The sequence below is a fragment of the Alligator mississippiensis genome, chromosome 16, assembly GCF_030867095.1.
Source record: "Alligator mississippiensis isolate rAllMis1 chromosome 16, rAllMis1, whole genome shotgun sequence".
Lineage (NCBI taxonomy): Eukaryota > Metazoa > Chordata > Crocodylia > Alligatoridae > Alligator > Alligator mississippiensis.
This window is the reverse complement of record NC_081839.1, coordinates 11,545,770-11,559,434: the sequence shown is the minus strand read 5'-3', so window position 1 is coordinate 11,559,434 and position 13,665 is coordinate 11,545,770. Positions and strand designations below refer to the sequence as shown.

The window sequence follows — 13,665 nt, the reverse complement described above, 5'->3', positions numbered from 1 at the left end:
AAATGGGTGCACAAAACATAAAATGGATCATTTGATGCACTCACAAGTGCTATGTCTTTCTCACCACTTTAAAGTAGTAAAATTGTTTCATCCGTCTACTGCTTGAGTGTCCAGTATTAATTACATGATAACAGGTGGTAGAGGTAAAAACAATGTTAGCTAAAGGCTAACAAGAGGGCTACAACTGCAGTAACTTCAAACCCCAAAAGATTTACTTTTGGGATAAGTCCCACCGATTCACAAAAACAAAAGGAAATGTCCACAGCAGGCTCATAAAATGCTTAAAGTCTTAGAACTTAAAGCTTAAAGGGTTCATTATTTCTAACTGATTTGGGAAGTGTCAGGCATACATTTAACTTTTAAAAAGGAATAGGGAATTGGCACTCATGAGCATGCATCAACAGATGTAATGAAGTTGTTAAGTGTGCACGCTCCTAAAGTTGCAAGCCAAACTGCAAACTTTAACCCTGAATGAAACAGCATGGAAGCTGCAACAGTTTTGCAGAGACAGATGTAACAGTTAAGTCAGAACACCTAATTACCAGTACAATTTAATATTAGACAGTCAGAGAGCTTTAGATGGGTCTGAATGAATTCAAAATCAGCAGGGCCTGATAAACTTCAAACCAGGTACTCAAGAAACTGGTAGAGATGATCTTGGAACCATAGGCAATAATATTTTCAAAGTCATGGGAGATGGGCGAGGTACCAGAGGACTGGAAAAGGGCCAGTGTAGTGTCCCTCTTTAAAGAAGGCAGGACCCGGGGAACAACACACTGGTTTGCCTCACCTCAATACCTGGGAAGTTACTGCAGCATATCCTAAGGAAGTTCCCTTGCAAGCATCTGGATGAGGAAAGGCTGATCACAAGCAGCCACCACGGATTTACTAAGAACAAATTGTGTCAAAATTGATCTCAATCTTTGGAGAAATATGAGCTAGACTAAACTACTATGGGATGGACAGACAGCTGGCTCAGTAGCTGCAAGTAAAGGGTAATTATAAATGGATTCATATCGGAAAGGCATGTTTTGAGTGGAGTCCCACAGGGGTCTGTCCCAGGCCTGGTACTGTTTAATGTGTTTATTAATGATTTGGATGCTGGCATAGAAAGCTTCTTGATTAAATCTGCAAATGACATAAAACTAGGAGGCACCAGGAAAGCACTGAAGGATGGGAGCGCAATTCAGTAGGTTCTTGACCAGGGGTGGGCAATTATTTGGGCTGGACGGCCACTTAAGTATGGGTACTGATCCTGTGAGGAGGGGAGGGAGGAAGAAGTGCTGATGTGACCGGCATTGTAGGAAGAGGGGTGCTGACATGAGCCAGCGTGGCAGAGTGGGGTGGCAATTGTGGGTGGCAGTCCAGCCTGGCTTGGCCCATCCGTCCCAACTCCATCCCCAGAGACTCCTGATGTCTTTTTTAAAGCCTTCTTCAGAAGTAGTGGGTGTTGGCTGCAGCCAGAGCTGAGGATTTTGAGTAGGGTGTGCCAGTGCTTCTGCTGGGACTTAAACCTGGAGGTTCCTGGCTAGAAGGTCTTGCATTTATGCTTAGGCTCAGATAAAGTGCCATTTTCAGGGTCAGAAAATATTTTACCTCATGGTTAGATTGGTATAGATGGCGGGGGGGGAGGGGGTTGCCATCCTTTGTAGCAGGAGACATGGCTCTCTTTCTTGGATCTCTCAAGAGTATTTTAACAACTTCTGAAGCAGCAAGACATTGGCCACCATGGTCATGCTTTACCTGTGGCAGATTAGGGCGTTATGTCTTGTGCTTGTGTCAAGGTTGACTGTGTAGTTTTGTTAATAGGGTAGACAATGGGTTTGTATAGATTGGATTGGATAGGGATGATCCTGCCTCAGGTAGAGGGGTTGGACTAGGTGACCTACGGAGGTCTGTTCCAGCCCTACTTCTCTACGATTCATATAACTACTGTTTTTGTCCATGTATTACTTCCTTCTTAGGTGGAAAAATGTTTTGGAGTTCTGCCAATGCTTTCTTCATAGTGATAAATTTCGTTGATCATTAATGATAAATAATGACTGATACTTTTCAGAGGATCTCAAAGCAGTTTAACAGTAATTGAACTTAAAAATCTCTATTATGAGTTTTTATTCTCATTATAGATTTGAAGATCTAAAATACAGAAATGGTCAATGACTTGTCACTGGATCACTAGTGGAACAGACTGCAGAGGGGAAGCGGGAGTAAAGGCAGGAGGCTGCTGTGGGTCTGACACTGCCCCAACCTGGGCTCAGGGCCAGAGTCAGAGCCACAGCAGCTGCCTGCTCCCTGCTTCACTGCATGTGAAAATATAAGATGAGGAGTTTTATTCCCTCATGCTGCTTGGGGGAAAATACCTCATTGTATATTTGAGTAAATATAGTATTTGATATTTTTATTTTACCTAGACAAGTTTCTGCAAGCTTCAAGTCAAGTTATATTCATTATCAAGTCAAATTCAAGCTGTTACTATAGGCGAGGGTCTATTTTTACACTGTGAACTGCCTACAGAATAAAATGACCATATTTTAAAACTACATGTAGCATCTCAATGAGGCTTATAGTGTGCAAACAACCCTTTATAATGTGCAGGAACTTATATAAAGAATTATTATTTATAGTAAAGAAGTAAGAGTCTTACTACTGTTCTTGCAATGGTCTGGGACCTAGCTTTGTTACTATTCTACCACAGCAGGAAGTTCCCACTGGCCCTACCCAGACTGTTTTTTGGGGTGCCAAACGTAGACACTGCATTCCTAGGAGGATTATTGTACACCACACTATATACTTCTGTAGAAACTTTGTATGGTGATGAAATACTTAAGCACAAGAATGTTTTTTTTAAAGTGTGGCTTCTGGTTCAGCAGTGATATTAATATATTTCTCCAACTGGAGGACCCTCTTCAGTAACTTAATCTTCAAAAAGAGGCCCAGTCTACGCTTAACAAGTTTTGCTTGAATAGCTATAGAGGTTTGAAGCATGAAAAAAAAATCATAAACCAAACCAATGTAAGTAAACCAGCAAAGGCCCAGACTAGCTTCAGAAAACTGGTATTATATACTAGCAAAAACCGTGTTGGCCTGCATAAACTAAGGGATTTCCCCTTAGAGAGCTCACCATCATAACAATATTGGAAACCCCATCAACTATAGACAAGACCAAAGCTTATCAAAAGTACTGAACAACTGACTTAATTCACTTTGAGCAAAAGAACAGCTTTGGAAATGTCTGTATTTGTGGGACCTTTCCCTGTGCTCCAAACTCTGTTGATCCCACCGAACCCTAATTTCACTGGACAGTATTTCATGATGAATGCACAACAAATTATACTTGGTACTGCAGAACATTATGAATAAACATTTTATAGTTCAAAAATAACACAAAAGTGTGTTGATTGAAAGGATATATGACAATATTTCACAGTTCCTGAAAGAAGCTGCCTGACATCAGAATAGGACTTTTACTCTCTCTACTACAGTCACCAACAATTTTTCTCCCTTGTATTAAACACCTATTCAGCGAACTGTCCCTTATTTTGGGGTACTGTTTTCTTCTTTCAGCAAACAATACTGTCTGCCTTCAAACTGGATGAATTTTAACTTACAGCAAAAAGTAAAAACAGACCAGTCATAGATGATGGTTTGAGATGCTACACTCGCTCCCCACCTCACCCCCACACGATCTAGGCTATGAAAGGAAGATCTACAAATATGAATAAGTTTAAGGGAGTTACTATCTGAAGTTATATTAAACAACTATGAATGAAAATGTACATCATAATCCCCCCAAATTATGTAATGATCAGGTTGCTTAGGAAGGCACTTATCTACTTCACGCTGGTCAGTTCTGCTGCCCACAAACATTAAAGTAACAATCACAAGATCATGTCCAACAATTACTAAAGCAAATAAAACAATACTTAGGATCAAAAAGAGAACTTCAAAATATAAAGATCTTTGTTTTGTTGGGTAATACTACAATATTTTACTCAACTTTAATTCTAGTTAGGTTTATAGTATTATTATTCTTGAAGACAGTCATATCAAACTGGTATTCACCGCAAAGCCGCTGCCTGTCCAGAACATTGTAAGCTCCTTTCGCCAAAGAGCAACAGCAAAGCTAGTGATAAGGGTACAGGGTACCAAGTAGAGGAGAGCTGGCTGACCCATCTGCATCAATGCCAAGGCTACAAAAGTCACCAGAAGGCCAATGCCATATGCTAAAAGGAGATAAAAAATGCAAAATGAAGTTATTCAGACAGTTTTGCTCAATAATGGCCATATTGTTATCCTGAAAAATCATCTAATGTTAATTTATGTTATGATATTAATTTATGATATTTAAGTAAAACTCCTTTTACTGTTTAGTATACGTGGTGTAATTAATTCAATAATTGAAAGTGAAATAAACTGAAATAAATTCTATGCATCACTTCAGTGCTAAAAATAATCAAAACACTGGCATTTAAAACATACACTATTTTTTAATGAAATGTAAACAAAATACAGATAACATTACTGTCTGACTACTACAACTGGTACACTGCTTGTAACTTGGAAATTCTTGGTTATAGGTTTTGCTTATTTAGTGAAACACCATTAAGCAAATATCTAGCTATGTGTTACTACTCATTAAAAATTTATTTCTACTTATGGTATAATATACTGCAGAAAATATTAAACTGAATATAAAATATCTTCAAAGTTGCAAGTTCCTGCAAGTATGTCAGGTGTAGGCTGATAAATCTAATTCCTCAACAAAAATTCCCAGTACTTGGAGTTAATATTATTTAGAAATATTTTATAGCATTTACTGAACCATTAAGTCAGCTAAGCAAACTTCTACCAAAGCAAGGTAAGTAATGGAAGTAATATCTACTTTATTTCATTTCATTAATATGGCAAAGAGTATGAAAGTAATTTTTGTAATTAGACTACTACATTTTTGTGGCAATTTTACACAGCTGATTTCAGAGTAGAATGCTGCAGTTTTAATCAAGGAATTCAAAATTAGAGTCATGCTTAATAATCCAAGTTTCTGAATGGAAATATAACAGGAATGTAAAGTACCATTAAATCACCATTGGAGATTCAGTGGAACCTGTAATTCTTACAATTCTGGCAGTTGTTTTTCTTAAAGCTTTTTTGGTGCCTTCAGTTGCTAGTATATTCAAACTTTTCTATCTTAAGTATGGACTTAAAGGGGTTTACACATTTAAGAAATATGAAATATATGTTGCAGTCAGAATGAGAGTCTGCAAATTCTACAAATTCCATATATTTAATACACAGTTAAGTGAAATACACTGAATACAGCCAAAAGTCAGTCACAACCCTAGAGCCTCCCCAAAGTGAAAGGCATCACTTTCCAGAGACAACTTGCTTTAAAATTATAGACTGTGTTTTCAAGTTAGGAGGTAGTAAAATTACCAACAGCCTTTTCTGAAATTGAAGCCCTCTGATGTTTCTGCCTGTCATTTTGCAATTATACTGGTTGTTTATCTCAAACTTGAAGAAACACTTTCCTCTTTTAATAGCAGACCTTAAATGAACTAAGTTCCAAGTTAATGTGCTTATGGCCAGATCCAAACTGTCCTTGCTGGTGCCTAAACATGCCTTACACGGAATTTAGTCTCCTAAACCATGAAAAACAATCCAGATCAACCTCACTGCTGTGGCCACAAAACCACTTGGATGACCAGAATTATTAAATACCCCATTTTGGTCTGAAAAATTCCCTATGTGTTTTGGCTTAAGCTTGTGTACACGGTCAGAAGTGACTTAGGTCACTAAATTATTTTTTAAGCCAGTGATGTTCAACCAAGATACCGCAGCACCTTGGGGTGTCTTGAGAGCCTTTCAAGGGTAGTGTGAGATGCCATACAATGCTAACACTGTTAACACCTAACAGTTAACACAGTGGTATGCAAACATAATTTGCAAAATAAACCCAGAGATTTCAAATAGGGATCCATAATCTTAAAAACACTGTGACCTGTTGTGATCTTTCTGAGTTCTTTGCAACAGAAAAAAGTCACTCTTTTTTTTTTTTACTTTGGAAAAATAGTAGAGTGAAAGCTAAGATCTGGCATTTTCTGAGGGATGCCTTGAGTCTAAAAAAAGGTTAAGAAGCACTGCTCTAAACCAGTGATGCCTAATCAGGGTACTGTACAAAATTAGCAGTTAGGTGTGCAAACACCTACACACGATTCACAAGACATACCAGTTGATTTAAAATAGGAACCTATAGTGTTAAAAACATTCTGAACTGTTGTGATTTTTCTGAACAGAAGAATAGCTCTATTATTTTCCCATAGTCAAAAAAAGAAGCGAAAGCTAAGAGCTGGCATTTTCCAAGGGCGTCTATGGAGATTCCATTTTCTGGAGTCTATGGAGGGGTGTCTTGATTCTAAAAAGGTTGAAAAGCATTAAGTCAGGGATGGGCAAGTAGTTGGGCCCAAAGGCCACACAGGGAGTTTTGACGAACTGTTATAGATTGGGTCAGCACCGCACCCCCTTCCCTTGGCAACAACTCATCAAACTCCCTTTGGGGCTTTGCGTGGTTGGGGAGCAATGCTTGGGAGTGAGACGCACATAATCCACTCCCTGCATACCCTGCCCTGTGGGTGGAGGGAGATGAAAGGGAGGCAGGGGGGGTGGGGTGGGGCTTGCCTGGAAGCCAGCCTGGGTGAGGGGAGGGAGCGGGGAGGAAGGGGGTGCATGGAGCAGAGTTCATCCAATTGATGCTCTGCATGGGACTGAATGCCACCTGGGACAACCAGTACTGTTATCTTGCCTAAAGCCGCAGGCCTTGGCCCCAGTCCCAGGCCCCAGCCAGCATGCAGCTTATGGTGTGGCTGTTCCCAGTGTGGCTGCAGCCAGCCAGACACACAATGTCACCAGGAAGTGAGGGGAGCAGCGCAGCACCCAGCCTGCTGGAGCCACACCAGGAACAGCCCTACTGGAAGCTGTACTTACCAGCCAGGGCCTGTGCCCAGGCCCAGGCCAGCAGAGCTGCTCTGCTCCCTTTGCTTCCAGCTGCAGCTGCTTCTTCTGCTCCTCCCACGTGGGGAAGTTTTATCCAGGTGGCTCCTGCCCAGCATGTGGAGCTCCAGCTCCCAGGTGGCTGCTCATTGTACTGGGCAGGTAAAGTGGGTGGAAGGCAACTGGTAGCTGGAGCCAGGGCTCCACACACTGGGCAGGAGCTACCTGGCTAAAGCTCCTCCCTTCTCCGAGCAGTGCAGCGGTTGGAGCTGGAGGTGAAGAGAGCAAAACAGCCCTGCCAGTCCAGGCCCCAGCCAGCACGCAGCTTCTGGTGGGGCTGTTCTCAGTGTGGCTGCAACTGGCCAGGTGCTGCTCCTCTCACCTCACCTCCAGTGGCAGCTCCTCCTCCTGCCTCTGCTGCACTGCTTTGGGTGGGGAGGAAGCTTCAGCTGGGCTGCTCCTTGTGGAGGTGAGGGGAGCACAGCACCATCCAGCCAGCTTCAGCCACACTGGGAACAGCCCTGCCAGAAGCTGCATGCTGGCTGGGGCCTGGATTGGCGGAAGCATGGTGCGGGATACCATGGTGAGAATGGGTACTGCTCAGCCCCATGTGGAGCACCATGAGGGCAGCCACGGCCTGGATCCAGCCTGTGGGCTGCATTTTGCCCACCCCTGCTTTAAGCTCTGCCAATATCCAGATTGGTGTTGAGGGACACCTAAACTCTACTGACGTTTCAAGCCATTAGGTGTCCATAGAGCACCCCTAAAGGCTTGAGTGAGTTCAGGCTTTTACTACAGGAAGCAACATGCTCTCCTGTACAACCTCCAAAAGCCCTGCAGTGATGGACCAGTCATGATGGAGAAAGAACTAGTCCAGCCATGAATCTACATGCAAGTGGTTGTAGCCTGATGGTTGCCTTGCACTTGGGTTGAGACATGGGTGCAATTTGGCAGCTGCTACTGTGACTGACCAGTCTTATTCAGGATCCCCTCTACTCACACTACATGGGAAAGGGAGAAGAAAAGGTGCCCTAAACCTAGGCAGCCTTCCTCAGCTACTCTCAGACATGGCTGGTGGTGGTAGAACAGCTCAACTTTTATACAATAGGTTAGCAGTTAGATGACTTGCCCAGGAAGGGGGAAGCCAGGGTTCTAGGCTATCCAAGAGCTTGATGGCTGATGGCTCACATCAATATCTCCCATTCTCAGAAAAGTGCCCAAATCACCAAGGCTCTTGAGTGAAGGCACCCTTTTTTTGTTGGAACCAGGCCACTAGAGATCCAAGAGTGTAAGATACATGGAGCCAGGAGAACAAGAAAAAACAAACCCAACTCTCTACTTCAGTGATAAGGGCGCTCCCCTGGAAGTGGAGGAGACCTAGATATGTGATTAGGTCTGAATTTAATGCTGCTCCCAATGAGTTCAATGCTTCTCCTCTAGGAAATCAGAGGTGACTACAGGAAGCAGAATTGAGACACACCTCTGTGCTCAACACTTCCTTGCTACAGGCACTGCCTGCTTATTGCCTTGGTTAGGGATGTCAAACTCAGCCCCTTGGGTGGGGTGGGGACTGTGGGGCTCCTCAGAGGCCAGACCTGGAATTGGAAGCAGGATAGTTAGGGGTAGAGCCCACAGCAGGCAAAGAACTGCAGTGGTTATGACACATGTCCTCAACAGACCTCTGTACTCTGACTTTTGGTTGACCATCCTGCCCTACTCCACAACTCCTGGACCCTCTAGGACAGATGCCACAATTCTATGGGCCAGATCTGGCCCGTGGGCCAAAATGTTTGATATTCTTGGACGAGATGATCTGGATCACCCTTTGAAGACAACTACTTTCACTACTGACTGTCCCTTTGGATTCTGCTCCTCAGGCAAAGTGCCTAATTTTTAGGTATTCCAAGATCCCAAGTACAAAACCGATTTGGATCTGGCCACTGGCCACTCAGCTTAATCAACTCAGAGCTGTCCAAAATCTGTCTAATAAAGAAAGCTTAGTGATAGTCATAAAAAGACTACAGGCTCCATATGTATCCCAAACATTCATGAATCACCTGTAAAACAACATGGGAATTCTAGCAAGGGCATAAAACAACAGCAAAGAGCATAATTCTACTCGGGACAAAGATAGGAGCTCAGAATGGTAACACAGCAGATAAACTGGGAATGAACGGTCCAGCCTCAAAACTGGTGGAGAGTTTTTATTTTTTTAACTGTTTCAATGCTTGATTTTGAGAGTGAGGTAAGGTGTAGAGCAAGGTAAATTAATATAGACACTCTGGCTTTACTTTCGTAGAAACACCAGCATCATACATACCTATAGTGCAGGCTACAAAATAGACTCTGGAGGATTGCACCTGGATATCAAATCTATGGCAGTAAGCTACCAGTAAGCCTAAAAGAGTAAAGAAAAAATAGATTTTTAAAGGACATATATGAGTACATACATACACATATACAAATTGTAAGATGGTAGAATCATAAAAAATAGCCCTGGAAAGGACCTTCAAAAGTCACCTATCCTCTTCTTGAGGCAGGATCATATCTATACAAAACAAAATGTGAAGCCCAAAACTGCAAACGATACTCTAAATGAAGCCTAAGTAGCGTTAAATAAGGAGGTGCTGTCACCTCTCATATCTTACCTAATGTTCCTATTGATGCAGCACAACCCCCCATTTGCCTTTTATGCAGCTGTGTCACACTGCAGTCTAAAATACTGAGTCTGTGGTCCACTAAGATTCTGAGATCCTTGCCTATAGTGCTGCCTTTTAGAGAGTTGTCACCCATTTTGATAAAGAGACTGAACAGCATTGTAGTACTTTTAAGATAGCTTACAGACCATGATTTCTTGGTGCCATTGATGTTTGACTTATGACTAACAGTCTGTTTTCTACCGTGCTGATATATTCAAGCAAGTGCACAGCTCAGTTTATGGATTGCACAGAAGTTATATATGCTTCTACTATACTGAGCTTGCACTGAGAGCTTAATAAATTTGATATCAGTGGTTCTAAATTTTTGGGGGGGTCATGTACCCACTTTTATGTGTTTCACTACTTTGTTCACTTATAATTCTATGTTACGGTTAAAAAAAACTCAATACTTTTTGTCACTATAGCCGCACTGTAACATGTAAGATCGCAGAATGCATTCTTGTTTCTTTGATTTTGTTTCTTCCATTTTTCAGTCCCTTATGTACCCTTTAAAAGCTTGCCATGTACCCTTTTACGCAAGAAACTACAAGCCCCTCCCTGTTTCTGGAGGAGGGGCACTAAGTGTGTAGCAAGTGATTTTATCACAAAAAAATGGGAGGGGGGTATGGATCAAAAGTTAATAATATGTGCTCCAAGGGGTCACAAAGAGCAGAGTATACTGGCCAGCACCCACTGGCTCTCAAACTATCAGAGACAAGATATTGGGTTAGATGGATGAATGGTCTGACCCAGTATGACACTTATGTTCTCAGTGTGTATGTACCCTACCTCTCTATGGACTCAGACCTTCTAGTGGTGGAGAGGCTTGTGCATCCCAACAATCCTCAGAGCTATGTTATCCAGAGTCTCACACTCCTGGCAAGGTCACCCATGACAAACAGGCCAGAGGGGAGGTTCCAGACAAACCATAGTCCAATCCCAAGTCCTCAATGGTGGATCAGGTGGAAGATGTCAAAATCTCAACAGTTATAAAGATGGGAGAAGACTGCAGCCAGATGGAGGTCTCCTGTTGTCTAGGGTTTTCTCTTGCCACTGGGCTGAGATCTCCACTGCATCAAGATCATGTGGTTGCTGTTTCCATGCACCAACTTCCTCATGTTAAATAAAGTCATGTGTAGGCTTCTACGACAAGAAGCAACATGCTCGTCTGTACCAACCTCCAAAAGCCCTGTGGTGATGGACCAGTACTGATGGAGACAGGAGTAGTCCAGCCATGAATCTACATGCAACTGGTTATTCACAAAATTATTCACAGATTCATAGACTGTAAGGCCAGAAAGGATCTTGGAAGATGATTGGGTCCAGTCCCCTGCACCAAGCAGGAAATGGCCTGATGACCATCTTGCACCTGGGTTGAGACAGGGGTGCAATTTGGCAGCTGCTACCGTGACTGAGTTGTCCTATTCAGGATCCCCTCTGCTTGCCCTACATGGGGAAGGGGCTAGAAAAGGTGCCCTAAACCTAGGTGGTCTTATCTGCTCCTGGCTAGTGCCTGTTCAGCAGGATCAAACTCTCTGAGGTTGAAAACACTGTATGAAGAAAATTATTTCACAATATGGAACACTCAAACCTTGATAGATAATCAAGGCAACGGATGACCAAAAGAACTGCCATCATCTCTAGGGAACTACTGAGTTACACTGACATTACAGTCCTGAGTGAGTTCTGAGACAAGATGACTGGATAAGGGTCAGCTGAGGGAAGAGGGTGGAGGCTACACCTTCTGAAAGAGGAAACTGGCCCAGGACATGCATGTTTACAGTGTTGGCTTCACTATCAAGAATCAGCTCGTCAGTCAATTTACAGAGCTCCCTGCAGACATTAACAAATGTCTTGTGACCCTTGGTCTTGGATTCACAGATTCATAGATTGCAAGGCCAGAAGGGACCTTGGAAGATGATTGGGTCCAGTCCCCTGCACCAAGCAGGAAAGAAAACTGGGGGTCAGGTGACCCCAGCAAGGTGACTGTCCAGTCTCCTCTTGAAGATTTTCAGGGTAGGTGATTGCTCCATCTCTGGAGATGGATTAGGAACATCTGGCTTGCTCTGAAACACTGAAAACAACCAAAAGCAACGAGAAGGACTTTCAAATCTCTTCAAGACTGGAGGTCTATATAAGGATCTCCAACAGGGTCGCCACGAAAAGCTCTCTACCCTGCCTACAAATGGAGATAGCACGGAGGATGGTCTGTGCTGAATCCATTGGCTATACCACTCATCAGCAGCAACACTGGTTCGATGAGAGTGGCACCGAGATCCAAGTCTTCCCCGAGAGGACTACTGCTACTACGACTCATTCTGCTTGGAAAGATGACGTTTCATCTCAGCAGAAGGACACGTGCCAGCTCTTCAAAGCCAAAGCTCAAAGGTGGATCTGGGAAATCAAAAACCAGTGGTGGCAAGATAAAGACAAGGAGATCCAGCTCTATGCATACAAATATGACATGCATAGCTTTTCTCAGACGACGAAAGCCATCTACGGCCCAATTTTCCATGGTTCTACTTCCTTGTGATTGCACGATGGCTCCATGCTCCTCAAAGACACTACATCTATCCAAGGTAGATGGAAAGAGCGCTTTGAGGCACTACTGAATTATGAATCAATTGTGGCAGATACCGCCACCAACTCTATCCCTTAATATCCCAAAAGGGGATTCCTCATCAACACTCTTATCTTAGAATAAGTTTGGCATGCCATTAAGGAAACCAAGAACAACAAGGCTACTGGACCAGACGGTATATCTGCTGAAATCTTCAAGGATCGCAGCAAGGAACTGGCACTGAGACTCCATAAATTTATTCTTTGAATTGGGAACGATGAAGAGATCCCTGGGGACCTAAGGAATGCCAACATCATGACTAACAGGGATCCAGGTTTTCAGTTTGCTGTGGAAAAAATGCAGATTTTCTCCTTTAAAGGAGAAAAATGCATGAAACCATGAGTTTCCCTTTACAGGCTGGCAGAGTTCCAGCCTGCAAGGGGCTGGGGGGAGCAGGACACAAGGGGCAAGGGGTGCTACATTCATGTGTGTGTATATACATGCATGTGGCAGCCAGGCAGTGTGGTGGAGAGTAGCTTCCTCTGCTCCCTCCAGATAAGGGAAGCTCAGGCAAGGGGAGGGGTACAGGTGATGCATCGGGGGGTGGGGGGGAAGGGGGCACATGCCCACCCCAGATTTCTATGCCCACAGTGGGGTAGGGGGCTGCAGTTGCACCAGACCAGCTTTGGGCAGAAGCCACCTCTGCACCCCATCAGGCGAGACCCAGCACGGGAGGGAGTGCCTACCACAAGATACGGTGTGGCAGCGCCGCTGAGTTGTGCACCCTGCTGCTGCTGGGTGGGAATGGGGCACCTCAACTTGGCAGGCATGGCAGTACAGTGCTCCCCTCCCGCACCAGATCCTGCCTGCTGGGCTACATATTTGGATGCCCTGAAAAGCACATCAAAGTCCTGAGTCTTCTCCATGACCAGATGACTATGAAGCAAATTCAAGATGAATCCATTTGTCACCTGAACTGGGGGCAAGCAAGGATGTGTCATCACCCCAACTCTGTTCTCCATTTTTTTTTATAGTCATCCTGGTTCTCATTAAGGACCACCTTCCTTCTGGAACCGAATACCAAATGGATGTAGGTGTCTTCAATTTGGTTTATTTTCTCCCAAAAAACAAAGTACTCAAAACAACTATCTTTGACTTTCAATCTGCTGGTAACTGCACTATCCTTGTGCACACTGAGGAAAACCTCCAGACCATGCTGGATCTTTCTGGAGAAGCCTACCAAATTTCATCCTCTCTTTCAACATCAGGCTGAAGTGGTCTATCAGGCTACCCCAGGCCATTAATGTGACCCTTCCACCCCAAATTACCATGGAGGGAAAGATCCAAAGACCCTGGAGATGATTGAGCACTTCCCCTACCTCAGTAGTCACCTCTCTCAAAGTAAACACTGATGAAGAG

The 13,665-nt window shown here is 43.6% G+C and overlaps 1 protein-coding gene across 3 annotated transcripts in view; it reads right to left on the bottom strand.

Annotated features, from left to right (window-relative positions):
* SPPL2B (signal peptide peptidase like 2B) overlaps positions 1 to 13,665 on the bottom strand; it is a 157,300-nt gene that overhangs the window by 16,272 nt on the left and 127,363 nt on the right. For 2 of the 3 annotated variants that reach the window (XM_014599846.3, XM_059719606.1), the window contains 2 exons: positions 9,308 to 9,385; positions 4,063 to 4,223 (listed from right to left, as the gene is read on the bottom strand). In XM_014599846.3, the coding sequence (XP_014455332.2) occupies positions 4,063 to 4,223; positions 9,308 to 9,385 (239 nt within the window). Of the gene's footprint in view, positions 1 to 3,997; positions 4,224 to 9,307; positions 9,386 to 13,665 lie in introns of all 3 variants that reach the window. The other variant, XM_014599847.3, reaches the window with a different exon arrangement.